Genomic DNA, 18,919 nt, shown 5'->3' on the forward strand with positions numbered 1-18,919 from the left:
GGGACCAGTACGGTTCCATGGTAGTGGAAACACTGAAATAAGCGTACTGACCCGTACCGTACCGCATAGTGGAAACGGGGCTTATGTTGAATACTGTACCTCAGGAACTGGTGGGTCCAACTACAGTAATGGTCTTCCTCAAGAGTGTTCGTAACACAAAAAGCGCACTGGTCTTACCGAGTCCAGCTGAAAAGTTAATTATGATATACAGTATGTGCAATTAGTAACTCCTTTTCCTCCTTTGCATGTTGAAATGTTGATCAATGAATAACACAAAAAAATTAGATTCTGCGGTGTAGAGATGATTCTACGTATTGCTTTGAAATAGGAATGCTCCGACTGATCGGCTGCCGATCGTTATCGGCCGATATTGACCCTAAACGGGTTGATCGGTGGGCTCTCAAAGTGCTGATCAGAAAAGCCCATCGCATATGAATTTTTTTCTTTTTTTACCCGAGACTGTTTTTTGGGTTGACAGACGCCATCATTTCGCTCTGTGCATGTGGATGTTTGTTTAAAATGATTTAGCCTTTTTTGCCTCACTTGGGGAGTAAGGCAAGTAAATTAAGGAAATTTTATTTATTTTTTATTTTATTTCATCTATTGCTCTTGACAGGGCATGTAATGTTTACACAAATAAAAAGTTGATTGTGGTACATAAAGTTCTTGATTGTATTTATTATTTATTTCAGTACAAATGGTTTTACCACTTTAAGTGGTGCACAAATACAGGACATTGAGGATTATTATTATTATTATTCTCCCATCCATTCTGTGATCGGTGATCGGTATCGGTATCGGCAGATTTATGATTCCTGTGATCGGTGATTGGATCGGCCCCCAAAAATGCTGATCGGAGCATCCCTACTTTGAAATACTCATTGAGCAAAGCAGCGGCTTCTGTGATATGTGTTTTACAATTGTAAACTCTGCAAATGCAACAAACTGAGGCAAGAGTATGTGATGCACACAGGATATTGTATCCATATGGTATTATTTCTCCACATTTTCTTTTTGTTTCACTTCATTTGATTGAAAACTCAATAAAAAAAAATTGAAATAAATACAGAGGAGAACAGATAAAATAGGAACATGATGAATGATTCATTATTGCAGAATAGGTTTAAGACAGTCAGCAGTTTTGTGCACTTTTTTCACTTAATTTTTGGTCTTTATTTAGCTATTGTTTTCAGATTATCTCATCAACCACAAAAAGCACAATAACCCTAACCCAAAAAACTGGAAGTTCTGATTGCGCTCTGTTGACCCATACCTTTACAGTAGAAGTAATCTGATTGGTTCTTTGAGGGTGCGCAGCAAAGGGGATGTGGCAAAGGAAGTTAAAAAAAAACAGGTTCAGAGAATGTACGGCAATTGATATTTAGATGTCAGACACATACTGATTCTCTTCATATTACCAATGTGTACAGAAGAGTACAGGGCAGAGAGTATGGGGACTTTCAGAGAAACACTTCAGGCGGACTTTACTGCATTTGATATTTCTGAGAGGCATGGCTTTGTTATGAAGGAGCCACTGGTAAGTTTAATTGTCACATTTTCTTTCTCATTAAAATAGACATTTTCTTTCTGTGTATTTATTTTTTATTTTTTTTATTATTTATTTTTTTAAATTTAATTTTTAATGTATTAGCAAGGTTTCAATTATGTGAGGATCAATGAAGTATGTAAAAACATCCACACAACTCCAAAAAATGTTAACTGGTCTGGGTACATCTTCACACATTCACAAAGATAGAAAGAGACCAGGGGCGCCGCTAGGGATTTTGGGCCCCATGAAAATAATTTTTACAGGGCCCCCAACACAGCGGCAACATTTTTTGATGCTATTTTACGTAGGCTACATACAATTAGGCTATGCATTTTAATGGTATTTTTGACTATCATTACCATATTTGTGAAAGAAGAACAACATGACAGTTGACATGCAGAATTCATTTTGATTCATTTATTTGCTGCAACACTGATTCTTAAATAGGAAATAAACAATGATCAGTAAAATCTGCTGGCCAGAAACCAGGGTCATCAGTCAGATTATCTTCTTCCCTTTCAAATAACTCAACATCAGCTTGTTTTTCTTCCTGCCTCTCTGTGGTCTTTCTGACTCTTTCTGTACACTCATTCAGTCCATCCTCCTCTGAATTACTTTCAACATCTTCGTCCTCACTCTCTGTCGCCTGTGTTTCTGCGCTCTCACTTTGTACCCTCTTCCATCTCTTCCTCCACATTCCTCCCTGACAAACCAGAAGAGGGTCCTGGACCTGGCTCTGTAGAGTGTACATGACATACATTAATTATATAGTATTTCCTATAATATAACTATTTGTAATAGCATAGTCACCAACATGTGAACTTCTCAGATTGGACTGAGAGCAGTCACCCCAGTCTGCTGCATACACCACAGATTTTCTCCTCCGTTCTTACTGCACGTGTTCTATTTAATTTTGTAAAAGGGTTTATGCTTTTTGAACCATTAAAATTGTTCAAAATGATTTTTATTTCATTCATTTTAATTAATCTTTCCCATAGCAGATTCACCTTTGTATTGTTTTGAGACTGTAGTAAAATGTATTAATAGTATTATTATTATTATTATTATTATTATTATTATTATTATTTCAACACATACAGCTGCTATCCTCCTTCCTCATGTGGGGGCACTGGGGCTGGTTCAGGGGCAGGAGGAGTTTGGGGCTGACAGAGAGCTGCTGCAGCTGCTGGTGCACTTGACTCTGTTCAGAATGAGGCATCATTTTGAAAGAGGGGAGGTCAACTAATTGAATAAGAACAGCTTGATAAATGTTTGACTGGATTGATTATTTAACTAAAATAACAGTGAAACGTAAAAAGAGTTTTCTTGAGCTAACATGGTGAGAAAAGTGAGCTAGCTTATAGACCACAGACAGGGACAAAGTTAATATTCCATAACTTTCCACCACAACTAACAAACCCACCTTTTTTTCTGAAATAGGCCTACTGGGTGACATATTGTCGACCCTTCAACTCCTTCTCCTCTCTTAATTTCTTTTCTTTTCTTTTTTGGCTGCCTGCTATTTGAGGCATACTGCCGTCTCTACCTCTTTGCCGCTGTGGCTCTGTGTGACTAGCCTGATGCATCAGCCGCTTATTTCATTACATTTCATGTAGCATCTGAACACGAGCCATAGGGATTCGTTTGCTTCCGGGAGGCGGTTGCTTACATTTGCTTCAACTAATCGCTGCTGCTTGGTGGTCACGTGTGCTATACACCGGTTAAGCTCATAGGTTAATCTTGAGCGCTTGAGTTCAACGTCATCGCCTTCACTTACCCGTCTGTTCGCTGATTGGTCCGTCCGCTCTATCTATCTATCTATCTATCTATCTATCTATCTATCTATCTATCTATCTATCTATCTATCTATCTATCTATCTATCTATCTATCTATCTATCTATCTATCTATCTATCTATCTATCTATATAAACCCTTTGTCTCTTTTTTTCTCTCTTTTTCTTTCTTTCTTTTACTCCTTCATTTGTATTTTACATAACTTCTTTCTATCTTTCCCTCCCTATCCATCCATCCATCTACATCTTTCTATCTATCATCCCCCTCTCTCTTTTTCTTCTTTCTTTCTTTCTTTCTTTCTTTCTTTCACCCCATTTCTTTTTACTTCTTTGTTTCTTTCTGTTTTTCTTTCTACTCCTTTTCTCTTTCTATGTTTCTACCCCATTTCTTTCTTTCTTTCTACTGCTCTCTGTATATCTCTCTCTTTCATTTATCCACCCCAATATCTTTCCTTCTTTCTTACTACTCCTCTGTCTCTTTCATTCATTCTCTATTCTCTTTATGTTCTATTATTCTGTTTTTCTTACCTTTTTCTTTCTCTATCTACCCTTCTCTCTGTGTCTTCTTTCTTTCTGTCCTTTTGTTCTTTCTTTCTTTCTCCATCTACCCTTCCCATTTTCTTTCTTTCCTTCTGTCCTTTTCTTCTTTCTTTCCTTCTTCAGCTCATTCAGCATTGTTTCAACAATTTCTTCAGCTCATTCAGCATTGCTTTCAGCATTCACACCATTTCCATTCTTGGAAATGTTTTTTCTAGTTTAGGTTTGCAATCAATTTTTGTGTTCCCTGCAGGCAGGAATTCACAAACAAGTAGGAATGCACTTGGGCTAAACCAAACTAAACCAAGAACATTGTGTCAATAATGCAGGCAGGAATTCACAAACAAGTAGGAATGCACTTGGGCTAAACCAAACTAAACCAAGAACATTGTGTCAATAATGCAGGCAGGAATTCACAAACAAGTAGGAATGCACTTGGGCTAAACCAAACTAAACCAAGAACATTGTGTCAATAATGCAAAGAATGACAGATGATATGAGTTTCGGCCAAAATGAAAGGAGACACACACAGTGTTCATGCGATCTGGATAAAAAATAAAGAGATTGTGGTGTTGTTTGGAGTTGATTGAGGGAGCATCCAGGTGTGCCAAGCTAAACAGACACACACCCAGACAAACCGGTAACACACTGGACATGCAAACACGCAGAGTAAGTGTAGCGTGAGCCCTCTGGCAATCCACCCTCATCAGGATCAACCTGATACAATTATCTGACCATCTCAGAGTTAAGGATGGGTAAATGGGACATCGAGTACCACTCTTTGGGATTGCTAGCTTCCCAGTCCATAAAATACTGGAGAGCCCTGTGTTGGGCATCAAGAAGATGGTGGACAGAAAATGCCAGTTGGGGCCAGAGGGATCAGCAGGATAGTATAAGAAAGACTGGTGAGACCTGAGGTCGTATTAACAAACAATCTGAGTCCTCTCAGAGAGCATCTAACTTAGCCTAAAACTTTAGTTTCAGTTTAGGAAAGTTTCAGGAAGGTGCTCAGAGCAACTGGTGGGGACAGAAACTTTTATCTTAGCAAGGTGTGGTTGATCCTGTTGCTGTATGACTCATACGGGGGGGGGGGGGTCCGCGCAGCAGTATTTGTCCATATAATGGTTGAGAATGGCGCTCACTTTTCTTTGTCCAAAAAGACACACCAAAAACCACCCAAATACCTCCATACTGCTCGTCTGTAATGTCCCTCTTGTATTGAAGCCCCGACATGAGAAATTAAAAATTAAAAATATGAGATATGTTTTTGCTCCCCACTATACCAGTTTTGAGTTCAGTTTCATATACTCCAGCCATTCGTGTTGCCTTACAATTAAGCTATAGGAACCTCAGTCAGTACTCAATGTGCTTTTTTATCTGAAACAAATGTTCCCTTAATGTTCTTCTCACCAGAATGCTTCATTTATGTGTTAAAATTATCATCATTCATCATCAAATTTTTTGGAATGACCATTGTTGTGAGGTCAGACACACCTGGATTAATTAGTTTGTCTAATAATGAAGCTGGCTTGAGCTCAGGAAGTAGTGGAGCTGTGCATAAAGCCCATTGTCATTAGATCTATTTTTTGACATTTCCACTGTGTTTTTTTTGTTTGTTTTTACATAGTTTTCATACATTTCATGCATATATTGATGTTTTAGAGGTCTTGTGTGTCATGGAAACTTGTTGCCAAGTCATGGGAAAGTCATGGAAATGTGTTGGTTAAAATGTGTATGAACCCTGTGTACATTACCAAGCACAATGCTAAAAAGTTGTTTGCTAATTACCTATAATGTGTATGTGTCAGATTCACTGCACCCCTGCTCCTTGGAAAAAAGTTCAGGTTCAGGATTTTTTTTTACTTTAAGCACTGCATATGTGTCATGATCACTAAGTGCAAGCCTGGGCACAAGGTATATGTTGGTAAAGACATTTTTCCCCAGTATTTTTGATTGGCTCCATGGCTGGCAAACATTGTTTGAACCCCTGGCTCTCTAGGTTCCCTGAAAAGACCTGATGAACAATTGAACTTGTGTTAGGATTCTCTCATGGACTCGTACCAGCTTGAACACACATATTGGTGTCCTTGTCTAGCCCTAACCTTACCCAAATCCACCTCTTTTTCTTTGATTGTCACTGATTAGGCTACTCTCACACATGAAAATCCCCCATGGGAAAAAGACATTAAATAAATCGTGTCATGTTTTTCATATTATTGTTATTATTATCATCTAGACTAACCTTCCAGAATATTATAAGGCATGGATGGACCTGGCAGAAAAAGTCCCACAACTGATAGAGTCACGAAAACTGCGGGATTTGGTTCTTAAGGTGAGAATGAGCAAAACCTTTGTAATGCAAATTAACTCAGAAACAAAACTGATTACTCAAGCACATAAATGTGGGCATATGTTTTTATTATTATTATTATCATCATTCATGAAACCATGATGGTGCTTCTCTTGAAAATGGAAGTATGAATAAACAGACGACTTGTACCAAATCTGTCACAAATCAGATGCCGGTCCTGAGTCTAGATCACCTGAATGATCACAGGGAGCTCATGCTGGCCCACCTGGTGCTGGGGTTCATCAGCATGGGATATGTATGGCAAGACGGAGAACATGCACCTGCTCAGGTAAAATGCTTCACAACAAATGAATGAATGAGGGTTACAAAAACTTCTGGACTGGAACTTACATTTTGGTTTCACAGGTTCTCCCAAAAGCCCTGGCAGTACCTTACTGGGAGGTATCTCGCAGACTGGGACTCCCAGCCATCCTCGTTTATGCTGATTCAGTTTTAGCAAACTGGAAATTAAGGGATCCCTCAGGGTGAGTAATGTCAATTTGTTGCCTTTTTAATGTCTTGAAGTCATGTCCATACATACTCCAGACCCCCTCCTTTATTACAACAGGAGAGGTGGACAAACAACTTTATTACTTCAGTGACAGTAAACATCCTCTTGGTCAGGTATTATTAGCTGTTCAGTCTTTTTTTTTTTTTTTTACTTTACTATTTTATTTAAGTTTTGCTTTGGTACAGAAACTGAATCTTTCTTTATTGCTAAATACTGTATAACAAACATGGATCTCAGATAAGCTCATGGTGATCTGGTGAAGAACATTTCATTATTATCTTAAGTAGCCATCGTTAGGACACTGACAAGTTCAAACATGTCAAAATGCAGCAAAACAACATCAGAGGCAGAGGAGGAGATGACTGTGATATTCATATCCTCATCACAGTGACATGATAAAACCACAATCAGCTGACTACAAGGTGTGGTCCATGTAGAGGAGTTAAAAGTGCAGTAACAAACAGTTTTCTGGTTTCCAAAAATAAATACATAAATATGGAAGATATATACTTAATAGTACTTAATTAAAAGTACTTTGTCACTGTACACTCTGAATATCAAAAACCTGCACGTCTCATGTTAAGTCACATCAAAAAATGATTGTACTCTCACCAATGACAATGCTTCCTACTTGTTTTCATTTTCATTTCAGGGATATGGAAGTTGGGTGAGTAGACAAAAGTAAAAACGATTCACTCATCACATGGTTTCATGTGATGCTCTGTGCTCATATATTTTCAAAACATCATTTTCTTAAACAGGAACATGGACTTGATATTTTCCTTCCCTGCTGGTGAGAGTTGCAGGGGATTTTTCATTGTGTCGCTGCTGGTTGAGATGGCCGCCAGCTCAGGCATAGTGGTTTGTAGTGGCTGCTGTTACTCCTCCTTTTAAATGTTGATGCTATTTGAACCATAATCTGTTTCCAGTGTGTTTTTACTACAGTGCCCATTCTTATACTCTGTGCATCTCTGCCACTTTGGGACACATTGGTAGACTCTAAAATGTTCAACTCTAACCAGGGGGTCCTGGAGGTGATGCACGCTATGGAAAACTCTGACATCCTCGGCATACAGAATGGTCTCGTCAAAGTAACTCAGTCTTTGAAGAAGATGAAGGAAACTTTCAAACTCATGCACAGTACGTTTAAATTAAGCCTATCCCCATCTGAATTTAATCAATTTACATGCTGTGCTTTTTTTGAAGGCAGGGAAATTAGAATAACAGAATTTGTGCTCTTTCTAGATCACGTGGATCCAACCGAGTTTCATGGAAAACTGAGAATTTTTGTGTCAGGGTGAGTTTTAGTCCTCACAATGTCCTGCATACTAAATTTATTAATGCTTTTAATTTGTATCTTATCTGGTGCAGATTTATCTCACTAGGCATTACTACACTCCCTGCCCCTACCCCTATGTTGCTGCACTGTTGAACTGGGTAGCATTAGGAAATGTTGGATAAGTGTATCTATAAAAAAGGATGTTCATGCTACATGTATTGTGTTTGAACACTTTTAGGTGGCGTGACAATTCCATGCTTCCAAACGGGCTGCTGTATGAGGGTGTGAGCGATGAGCCAGTTTTTCTATCAGGTGGAAGCGCAGCCCAGAGTTCAGCCATTCAGTGCTTTGATGCATTACTGTGTGTCCACCATGAAGGCGAGCCAGGTAAAGATGCATTTCCTTCAACCTCTGACCCCTCAAATGCTTCCCATGGATAACTGAGTTTGTGCAGGCAGTCGATTGCTCAGACATATAATATATCCATGAAAGACTGTTATTTACTTTTTTGAACGTCTCTTTTCTGTTATCTTCATTGATCTAAGGAGCCTTTCTGTTACGCATGAGAGATTACATGCCACCTGCCCACCGTAAGCTGATAGAAAAAACTCTCTCTGCCGGTCCATCTCTGCGAGACTTGATCAACTCCCGCTCCGACTCTGATCTCTGCCAGGCCTACAACTCCTGTGTGTCTGCGATGGTGGATTTGCGGAGCTACCACATCAATGCTGTGACCAAGTATATCATTGTGCCTGGAAACAAAACTATGCAGTGTCCAATGAGTGGGGGGGCCACAAAGTTGAACGCCACAGGGACCGGTGGGACAGACCTAATGAACTTCCTCAAGGCTGTTCGTGACACCACAAAAAAAGCACTGACGAGTCCATCTGATTCAGGAGATGCTTAAAAGTAATTTAAGGTATAAATTACTACATTTGCAATATCCCACACTTTTCCACTACACTTCTCACTTTGTATTCATGACAGGTTTAAATGATAAAATATGTATAAATAAAACCACCATTGTATTTGATGAAGCTTAGCGAAAGTTCAGACAGGAATTCTATCTCTTTAAGCATGCCTCAAAGCCCTTTCCCTGTTTTCCTGCTATCCTCTCGCTTATTCTAAAAATTCAACCATCACAGTCTGCGATCCTCTTTCTCTTCCACCAATCCAATTTAAAAGTTTTTTTTCTCTCTCTCTCTCTCTCTCTCTCTCTCTCTCTCTCTCTCTCTCTCTCTCTCCTGTCATCCAGCCGTCATTTTAGTAAAACTCTCAGCCCACCTCCACCCCTGCACCACCTCCATCAAGATACAGTACAGATCGTCTTAATCTGGATCTTCAACCGAGAAGTTCCCTCATCAGGCGACTTCAAGCTTCCCACCATCACCAGTGTCTAGGCCCGGGGGGAATATAACTTCTTCAGATGCAAGCTTCTGTCGTCTAAGCACCAAAGTTTATTTTGTGCACAATAAATGTAATTTTTCATCTTCAAACCTGCCTCTCTTGTCGTAAATGGTCTGTCCTGATTGAATTATTATTAGAATTCAAGTAGCTTACAGTACCATGTTACAGTACTTGGTGAATGATGTTTTTGCACAGTTGTTCAACATCTCATTTTCCTGCAGTCATGTGAAAGTAGGACTACATATCATGTGACATCACATAGGGTGTGGCACACCAAACTTCAAACAGATAGTCACTGACAGACATTATCTCAAGACAAAAAGTCAGACTTTTATGTATTAAGTTTCTTGTTTCCTTAGGCTGGAAGTTTGCATATATAGCCCTAGATATAATTAAACAAACTGCACTTTAATATATGCCTCACATAATCACATTATATGGCTGTAAAAGGGATCATATTTAATTTAGTTTAGTTAGTTTATTTGGATTTTTTTCTGTGTTGTAAAAAATGTCTAACCAAAACCAAAATGTATCTATGCATATGAATATATTAAATCAATTATGCTAATTGCATTTTGAAAATATTTGATATTTCTATAAATATTTAGCATAATCAGATACTATAAGAAGAATTATTGTCATTGTACTGGTAATATTGATCAAATTGAAAAATTATACTTACAATATGTGAGAAACACATTTTGCAGAACTGCAATCGATCAGTATACTATATATAGATTGGAAATGAAATTATGTAATGAAATTATGTTTTTGAGAATAAGAAGACAGTGACAGAGGAGGGACACAATAATGGAGGTGATGCACACTATGAAAATCTGTCCTTCCTTCCTTGGTATACAAAAACGGTCTCCTCAAAGTAATTCAGTCTTTGAAGAAGATGAAGGAAACTTTCAAACTCATGCGTGGTAACTTTAAATTAAGCCTATCCCCGTGTGGGGATAGGCTTCAAATCTTTAATCAACTTACATTCTGTGTTTTTCATGAAGGCAGGGAAATTAGAATAGAAAAAAAAATTAGAGTAACATAATTTGTGCTCTTTCTAGATTATATGGATGCAATTGTGTTTCATGGAACATTGAGAATTGAGAATGTTTGGAAACTGCACTGTGCAATGCCAACTGAGTGGGGTGTACACTATGTTGAATACTGTACCTCAGGGACTGGTGGGTCCAACTACAGTAATGGTCTTCCTCAAGAGTACAGCACACTGGTCTTCATACTTGTGCAATTAGTAACTCCTTTTCATTACACTCTTGTGGTTTGATATGTTGAAATGCTGATCAATGAATAACACAAAAACATTTGATTCTGGGGTTTAGAGATGATTCTACATATTGCTTTGAAATACTCATTGAGCAAAGCAAGCGGCTTCTGTGATATATGTGTTTACAATTGTAAACTCTGCAAATGCAACAAACTGAGGCAAGAAACTTGTATGATGCACACAGGATATTGTATATGGTATTCATGCAATTGTGCTTTTTGTTTTTTTTGTTTTACATCAGTTTTGATTGTTCGTTTTAGTTATTTCTCCACATTTTCTTTTTCTTTCACTACATTTGATTGAAAACTCAGTAAAAGAATTAAATAAATACAATTGCCACTCTGAAGTATCTGGATATAGAGGAGAACAGATAAAACAGAATGTTTTCAAATTATTTATTATTGTACAATACTGTAGGTTTAAGAAAGTCACCTGTTTTATGCACTTGTAATCTTTTGGTTTTTATTTAGCTATTGTTTTCAGTTTCTCTTAACCCTTTCTCTCATCAACCACCAAAAACACATATTGCATACCGTATTAAAAAAAAGGATTTCTGATTGTGCTCTGTTCATACCTTTACAATAGAAGTAATCTGATTGGCTCTTTGATGAGGGTGTGCAGCAAAAGGGATGTGGCAAAGGAAGTTAAAACAAAAACAGGTTCAGAGACTGTACAGCAATTGATGTTGATGTCAGACACATACTGATTCTCTTCATATTACCAATGTGTACAGAAGAGAACAGGGCAGAGAGTATGGGGACTTTCAACAAAGAAATACTTCAGGAGGACTTAACTGCATTTGATATTTCTGAGAGGCATGGCTTTGTTATGAAGGAGCCACTGGTAAGTTTAATTGTCACATTTTCTTTTCTCATTAAAAATGTTCAGAAAAGTAATAACTCTGTAATGTAATGTAACTCATCTATCAGACGATGTAGCCCAAACTTTGTCCAAAATTCTGTTTTCGAGTAAATCCGGGATGAAAGTGGGGTAGTTTTTTTCCACATTGGATATTGCAGGCAGACAAATTATGCGTCACTTTGCTCACGATTCATCAGCCAGTGGTATTGGATCCGTCATCCGTCAATCAAACGTCTGAGACAACACCCACACACACACCGAGCTCGGTCTCGCCCCAAGCATTGAATATCCCGCCCGCTCGATAACGACCAATCAAATTTGTTTTCCTTACTCGGGTAAACTCGTGCGGCAACTCATGGAAACTCGTAGAAGGAGGTGCGACAAACAGGACAAACTGCCATTTCTGAACACCTTTAAAATAGACATTTTCTTTCTGTGTACTGTATTATTATTATTAGCAAGGTTTCAAATATGGGGATCAATGAAGTATGTAAAACATCCACACAACTCGAAAAAATTATAACTGGTCTGGGTGCATCTTCACACAGTCACAAAGGTACCAGAGACTGGCACTCTCAAGTAACATTTATTATGGCTATTTTTTTTTTAAAGTGTTTTTCAGTTTTATTGAGAGTTTCAGTCTCTGGTATCTTTCAGATATGTGGACCACAAACCTGAAAACAAAAGGAAGCTGATTCATATTTTAGGTTTGCAATCAATTTTTTTCACAAATGTTCCGTGCAGGCAGGAATTCACAGAGCAACATGGGCAAACTAAACCAGAAACATTATGTCAATAATCCAAAGAATGACAGTCAAGTGTCGGGGCAAAAGGTTTGCTCACAATAAGTCTCACTGAGATTTAAAGAATTTATATCAGAGTGAACAACCAGCAATAGTCAGCAAAGATCACCAAAGAGATTCAGAGAACAAATCTTGCTATTCGGCCGAATAGGGTGCAGTGTCTTTCAACCACAGGGGTCTCAAGAGACTGGACACAAACTGATGATAGGATCAGATTTTTATACAGTGATGATCATGTACACATGTTTATCCAGACAGTTCAAAGTACAGAGTATGTCTGGAAATTAATCATGACGTTAAGCAATATTTGCAAAAGAGGTACATCCTTATTTGTTTACCAAAAGGAACTGAATCGATTAGAAAGTTGTTTCACAACACATCAGAGCAAAGAACAAGTTTCCCATTACAATCCTCCCTTTTGTCATTCTGACAACTAAACCACTAAATTATCTCAAATAGAATAATAAGTGAAGAAAAAACCATCAGCACTGTAAATTCACTAAGATTCAATACATTGCATCATTGGCTGCCTCTACATAAAACATAGTAGGAACTTTTACGAAAAGTTCCTACGAAAGTTCCTACAACGAAGCTTTCCTCACCCGGATTGTCAGTGCCCAGCCATACAGCCATATCATCCCTATGTATAACATACTCTTTATATGTGTGTGTGTGTGTGTGTGTGTGTGTGTGTGTGTGTGTGTGTGTGTGTGTGTGTGTGTGTGTGTGTGTGTGTGTGTGCATGTGTATGTATGAAAGGTGCTATATAAATAAATAAAGTTTGAAGTTTGAAGTTTCAAACAAAACCTTCCTCAAAGTTATTATCACTGTCAAAGCTCTTGGGATATGGGGGAATCCAGTCTGGAAGAGGGTACAAATCAGGTTGGTCTTGACATTTCACTGTCACCAGTGTAGCAGTGGTTCTTTTAACACATACCTTGACCATGGCTGTAATCAAAATGAACAGAAGTACGATAAAGATTATACCACCTGCTATCCAAACTAGCCCCGAGATGAGGGAAGATCCCCATAACCCTGTCATTATCTGCATGCCTCCGAAAGGGTGATCTTCGTGTAGTTCTCTAATTCCCTGTTCTGTGTCTTGTTATTACATCATGTACTGCAGAGGAGGAATCTGGCCTAAAAAGGTAGGCAAAGGCACTGGTTTTGTGGTGGCTCTTGTGGTGAAACTGGTTCTCTACGGGGGTGACCGCGTCAATATACCATTCAGTATGATCTCCGTGAGCTGGGGGTTCCTCACTCCATCCTTAATCTCGACATTAGGTAGTTCAAGTAATGTATTATGATATCTGAAATGTGATGTTTTCTGAGCGCGCAAGATATGAGAGACAGCATGAGGGACCATAAGTGTTACATCAGAGTATCCGGCAATATCAACAAATTAGACTTACCCCTCTCCGTGATCATGTGCCCCAAATAAGTCACCTGTTTTTGTGCAAACTGAAGCTTCTGTTTGCTGACCTTGTGCCCGTTGTCTGCCAAATGTTTGAGTAGCGCTACTGTGTCGATTTTACAAGCCTCTTTTGATGACCTGCAGATTAGTAAATCATCGACATACTGCACAAGGGCAGATCCCCGGGGGAGATGTAAACACTGCAGATTTTCACTCCGAGCTCTATGAAACACGCCAGGACTTTCATGGTAACCCATAGGACACCTGGTCCATGTATACCCTCGACCGTTAAAGGTGAGAGTGAACCAGAACTGACTGTTGGGATGTACTGGAACAGAGGAAAAAGCGTTTACCAAATTAACGACAGAAAAATGTGTAGTTTCTGGTGGAATTAATGACAGTATATGGTATATGGACTGGATACCTCAGGTGCCCGCTGGTATACCACTGCATTTACTGCTTTTAGATCCTGCACAAATCTCCATTCTGTAGGCCGGCCTTCCTCGCAAACCTTTTTAACAGAGAAGATAAGAGTGCGAACAGGAGAATCACATGGTACAATCACTCCAGATTTTAGTAGTGACTCAAACACTGGTGTGATGCCATCGATAGCTTCTTTCTTTAAGGGGTAGTGTTTCAATCATGGCCTATACTCAGATTTGGGCTCAGCTCCTTTCATGAGCCCTACATCATACTTATGAGAAGCCCACAATGAAGACGGAACTTCAGATAGCGCTGGGATATGTTCTGTTTCTACCAATGCAAACAAATCGATGCACTGCACTTGTTCTTCCACGAGCTCGACCGATCTTTGAACTAACACTGTGTCTGTCAACACTGATCGATACACATTACCTTTAGCGCTATACTCTATTTTAGGATCCTCTGCAGCCGGCTCAAATTCTGTTAGGCCAAGACAGTTGTGCAACCATGGACCCAAATCCTGCCATTTCCAATCTGCTGGCTTGGCTAATGAGATATGAGGGGTGGTGAAATAAATTATTCATATTATTGATGGTAATTAGAATTGATGTTTATCATGTGTCATGATCACTAAGTGCAAGCCTGGGCACAAGGTATATGTTGGTAAAGACATTTTTCCCCAGTATTTTTGATTGGCTCCATGGCTGGCAAACATTGTTTGAACCCCTGGCTCTCTAGGTTCCCTGAAAAGACCTGACAAATAATTTAGCTGGTGTTAGGATTCTCTCATGGACTCGTACCAGCTTGAATACACATATTGGTGTCCTTGTCTAGCCCTAACCTTACCCAAATCCACCTCTTTTTCTTTGATTGTCACTGATTAGGCTACTCTCACACACGAAAATCCCCCATGTGAAAAAGACATTAAATAAATCGTGTCATGTTTTTCTTATTCTTATTCTTATTATCATCTAGACTAACCTTCCAGAATATTATAAGGCATGGATGGACCTGGCAGAAAAAGTCCCACAACTGATAGAGTCACGAAAACTGCGGGATTTGGTTCTTAAGGTTTGTAATGCAAATTAACTCAGAAACAAAACTGATTACTCAAGCACATAAATGTGGGCATATGTTTTTAGGATCCGGGGAGCTAAGCTGCCAGGACACTAATTGTATTCCTAGGAATTCTTCTTTCTTCTTCTTCCGAGGAAATCATACTTGAATAATCATGAATAAACAGACGACTTGCACCAAATCTGTCACAAATCAGATGCCGGTCCTGAGTCCACATCGCCTGAATGATCACAGGGAGCTCATGCTGGCCCACCTGGTGCTGGGGTTCATCAGCATGGGATATGTATGGCAAGATGGAGAACGTGAACCTGCTCAGGTAAAATGCTTCAGAACAAATGAATGAATGAATGAATGAATGAATGAGGGTTACAAAAACTTCTGGACTGGAACTTACATTTTGGTTTCACAGGTTCTCCCAAAAGCCCTGGCAGTACCTTACTGGGAGGTATCTCGCAGACTGGGACTCCCAGCCATCCTCGTTTATGCTGATTCAGTTTTAGCAAACTGGAAATTAAGGGATCCCTCAGGGTGAGTAATGTCAATTTGTTGCCTTTTTAATGTCTTGAAGTCATGTCCATACATACTCCAGACCCCCTCCTTTATTACAACAGGAAAGGTGGACAAACAGCTTTATTACTTTAGTGACAGTAAACATCCTCATGGTCAGATATTACTCCAATACAAGTATAAGCCGTTCAGTCAATTTTTTTTTACTTTACTATTTTATTTAGATTTTCCTGTGGTACAGAAACTGAAACTGAATCTTTCTTTATTGCTAAATACTGTATAACAAACATGGATCTCAGATAAACTTATGGTGCTCTGGTGAAGAACATTTCATTATTATCTGAAGTAGCCATCGTTAGGACACTGACAAGTTCAAACATGTCAAAATGCAGCAAAACAACATCAGAGGCAGAGGAGGAGATGACTGTGATATTCATATCCTCATCACAGTGACATGATAAAACCACAATCAGCTGACTAGAAGGTGGGGTCCAAAGCAATGAGTATTTCTCCTAGAAATGTAGAGGAGTTAAAAGTGCAGTATTAAACAGTTTTCTGGTTTCCAAAAATAAATACATAAATATGGAAGAAATATACTTAATAGTACTTAAGTCACATCAAAAAATTATTACTCTGTCCAATGACAATGCTTCCTACCTCTTTACCAATTTCAGGGATATGGAAGTTGGGTGAGTAGACAAAAGTAAAAGCGATTCACTCATCACATGGTTTCATGTGATGCTCTGTGCTCATATATTTTCAAAACATAATTTTCTTAAACAGGAACATGGACTTGATATTTTCCTTCCCTGCTGGTGAGAGTTGCAGGGGATTTTTCATTGTGTCGCTGCTGGTTGAGATGGCCGCCAGCTCAGGCATAGTGGTTTGTAGTGGCTGCTGTTACTCCTCCTTTTTAATGTTGACGCTGTTTGAACCATAATCTGTTTCCAGTGTGTTTACCCATTATCTCTGCCACTTTGGGACACATTGGTAGACTCTAAAATGTTCAACTCTAACCAGGGGATCCTGGAGGTGATGCACGCTATGGAAAACTCTGACATCCTCAGCATACAGAATGGTCTCGTCAAAGTAACTCAGTCTTTGAAGAAGATGAAGGAAACTTTCAAACTCATGCACAGTACGTTTAAATTAAGCCTATCCCCATCTGAATTTAATCAATTTACATGCTGTGCTTTTTTTGAAGGCAGGGAAATTAGAATAACAGAATTTGTGCTCTTTCTAGATCACGTGGATCCAACTGAGTTTCATGGAAAACTGAGAATTTTTGTGTCAGGGTGAGTTTTAGTCCTCTCACAATGTCCTGCATACTAAAGTTGCTTTTAATTTTTATCTCATCTGGTGCAGATTTATCTCACTAGGCATTACAACTCCCTCCTGCACCTACTCCACTGTTGTGCTTTTTGCTGTTGCCGCACCGTTGAACTGGGTAGCATTGGGAAATGCTGGTAAGTGTATCTATAAAAAAGGATGTTCATGCTGCATGTATTGTGTTTGAACACTTTTAGGTGGCGTGACAACCCCCTGCTTCCAAAGGGGCTGCTGTATGAGGGTGTGAGCAATGAGCCAGTTTTTCTATCAGGTGGAAGCGCAGCGTTCAGCCATTCAGTGCTTTGATGCATTACTGTGTGTCCACCATGAAGGCGAGCCAGGTAAAGATGCATTTCCTTCAACCTCTGACCCCTCAAATGATTCCCATGGATAACTGAGTTTGTGCAGGCAGTCGATTGCTCAGACATATAATATATCCACGAAAGGCTGTTATTTACTTTTTTGAACGTCTCTTTTCTGTTATCTTCATTGATCTAAGGAGCCTTTCTGTTACGCATGAGAGATTACATGCCACCTGCCCACCGTAAACTGATAGAAAAAACTCTCTCTGCCGGTCCATCTCTGCGAGACTTGATCATCTCCCGCTCTGACTCTGATCTCTGCCAGACCTACAACTCCTGTGTGTCCGCGATGGTGGATTTGCGGAGCTACCACATCAATGTTGCAACCAAGTATATCATTGTGCCTGGAAACCGTACTGTGCGTTGCCCAATGAGTGGGGTGTTCACTATGTTGAACATCACAGGGACCAGTGGGTCAAGCCTAATGGTCTTCCTCAAGACTGTTCGTGACACCACACAAAAAGCACTGATCTTAGCGAGTAGATGCTTAAAAGTAATTTAAGGTCTAAATAACTACATTTGCAATATCCCACACTTTTCCACTACACTTGTTCGCTCACGTTGTATTTATGACAGGTTTACATAAAAAATATGTATCAATAATGTGTTTGTTATTATTAGAATTCAAGTATCTTACCATGTTACGGTACAGTTTTTGCACAGTGGTTCAACATCTCATTTTCCTGCAGTCATGTGGAAGTAGGACTACATATCATGTGACATCACATAGGGTGTGGCAAAACACCAAACTTCAAACAGATGGTCACAGGCCATCGGTGCATCTTAATATATGAGATCAATTATGCTAATTGCATTTTGAAAATATTTGATATTTGTATAAATATTTAGCATAATCAGGTACTATAAGAAGAAGTATTTATTGTCATTGTACTTGTAACATTGATCAAATTGATAATATTGCTTTTGACTTGTTTTTAACACAATTATTCTAATGGAAAATTTGTGCTTTCAATATGTGAGAAACACATTTTGCAGAACTGCAATTGATCAATATACTATATATAAATTAAAAATGAAAATGGGAACTCTTATGTTTTTGAGAGTAAGAAGACAGTGACAGAGGAGGGACACAAATATATAAAGCTAAATTCTGTAGGATTAAAGTGATAGACTGGTAAAATAAAATCAAAAGAGTGAAAGAGACGCAGGCACAGTGGGGGCAGTTTGGTTCAGGGATGGATGTGACATCAGGTCACTCAGTTTCATCGACTGCCCCAATGCCCCCTACAAGTTTTGACTTTGTGTCACATTAGAAGAGCATTGCTGCTGAGCCCTGTTTATGGTCCACCTCTGCTTCACTAAAGCACAAAAGATGCAAAGTACGGACTGTTTGACACCGTGTGAATGCAGTTCTGGCTGTAACTACACCCAGCACTGGTGTAGCCCTCTGCTGTCACGATGCCTCTGGCA

At 39.1% G+C, this 18,919-nt stretch overlaps 1 protein-coding gene and 1 pseudogene across 4 annotated transcripts; both read left to right on the forward strand.

Annotated features, from left to right (window-relative positions):
• The first annotated feature begins 1,406 nt into the window (after nt 1–1,406).
• Nucleotides 1,407–18,804, forward strand: LOC146973351 (indoleamine 2,3-dioxygenase 2-like). Of its 3 annotated transcripts, none has more exons than XM_085799824.1 (11): nt 1,407–1,537; nt 6,117–6,212; nt 6,400–6,519; nt 6,597–6,715; nt 7,394–7,408; nt 7,503–7,602; nt 7,764–7,881; nt 7,987–8,038; nt 8,259–8,407; nt 8,566–8,939; nt 17,992–18,804. In XM_085799824.1, exons 1-10 carry the CDS (start codon nt 1,421–1,423, stop codon nt 8,925–8,927), a joined length of 1,248 nt encoding a protein of 415 aa, XP_085655950.1. In that variant the 5' UTR covers nt 1,407–1,420; the 3' UTR covers nt 8,928–8,939; nt 17,992–18,804. The 3 variants fall into 3 exon arrangements, with proteins under 3 accessions (XP_085655950.1, XP_085655951.1, XP_085655952.1); XM_085799825.1 differs by lacking the exon at nt 17,992–18,804 and adding an exon at nt 9,276–9,398 and having other exon boundaries at nt 8,566–8,929; XM_085799826.1 differs by lacking the exon at nt 7,394–7,408.
• Nucleotides 11,060–17,993, forward strand: LOC146973352 (indoleamine 2,3-dioxygenase 2-like; annotated as a pseudogene). The gene is made up of 10 exons (XR_015037751.1): nt 11,060–11,555; nt 15,189–15,284; nt 15,487–15,606; nt 15,700–15,818; nt 16,472–16,486; nt 16,581–16,680; nt 16,818–16,935; nt 17,041–17,092; nt 17,324–17,467; nt 17,626–17,993. The product of XR_015037751.1 is annotated as an indoleamine 2,3-dioxygenase 2-like (transcript).
• Nucleotides 18,805–18,919: the final 115 nt, after the last annotated feature.

This window comes from Trachurus japonicus, chromosome 15, assembly GCF_045865225.1.
Source record: "Trachurus japonicus isolate A0001 chromosome 15, Traja_1.0".
Taxonomy (NCBI): Eukaryota; Metazoa; Chordata; class Actinopteri; order Carangiformes; family Carangidae; genus Trachurus; species Trachurus japonicus.

Bases quoted from the DNA above. Each gene is read 5' to 3' on its own strand.
- LOC146973351 (XM_085799824.1), top strand. From the start codon at position 1,421: ATGTGTACAGAAGAGTACAGGGCAGAGAGTATGGGGACTTTCAGAGAA. The intron at 6,213-6,399 runs GTGAGAATGAGC...GTCACAAATCAG, and splicing joins TGCGGGATTTGGTTCTTAAG to ATGCCGGTCCTGAGTCTAGA. The intron at 8,408-8,565 runs GTAAAGATGCAT...CATTGATCTAAG, and splicing joins CCACCATGAAGGCGAGCCAG to GAGCCTTTCTGTTACGCATG.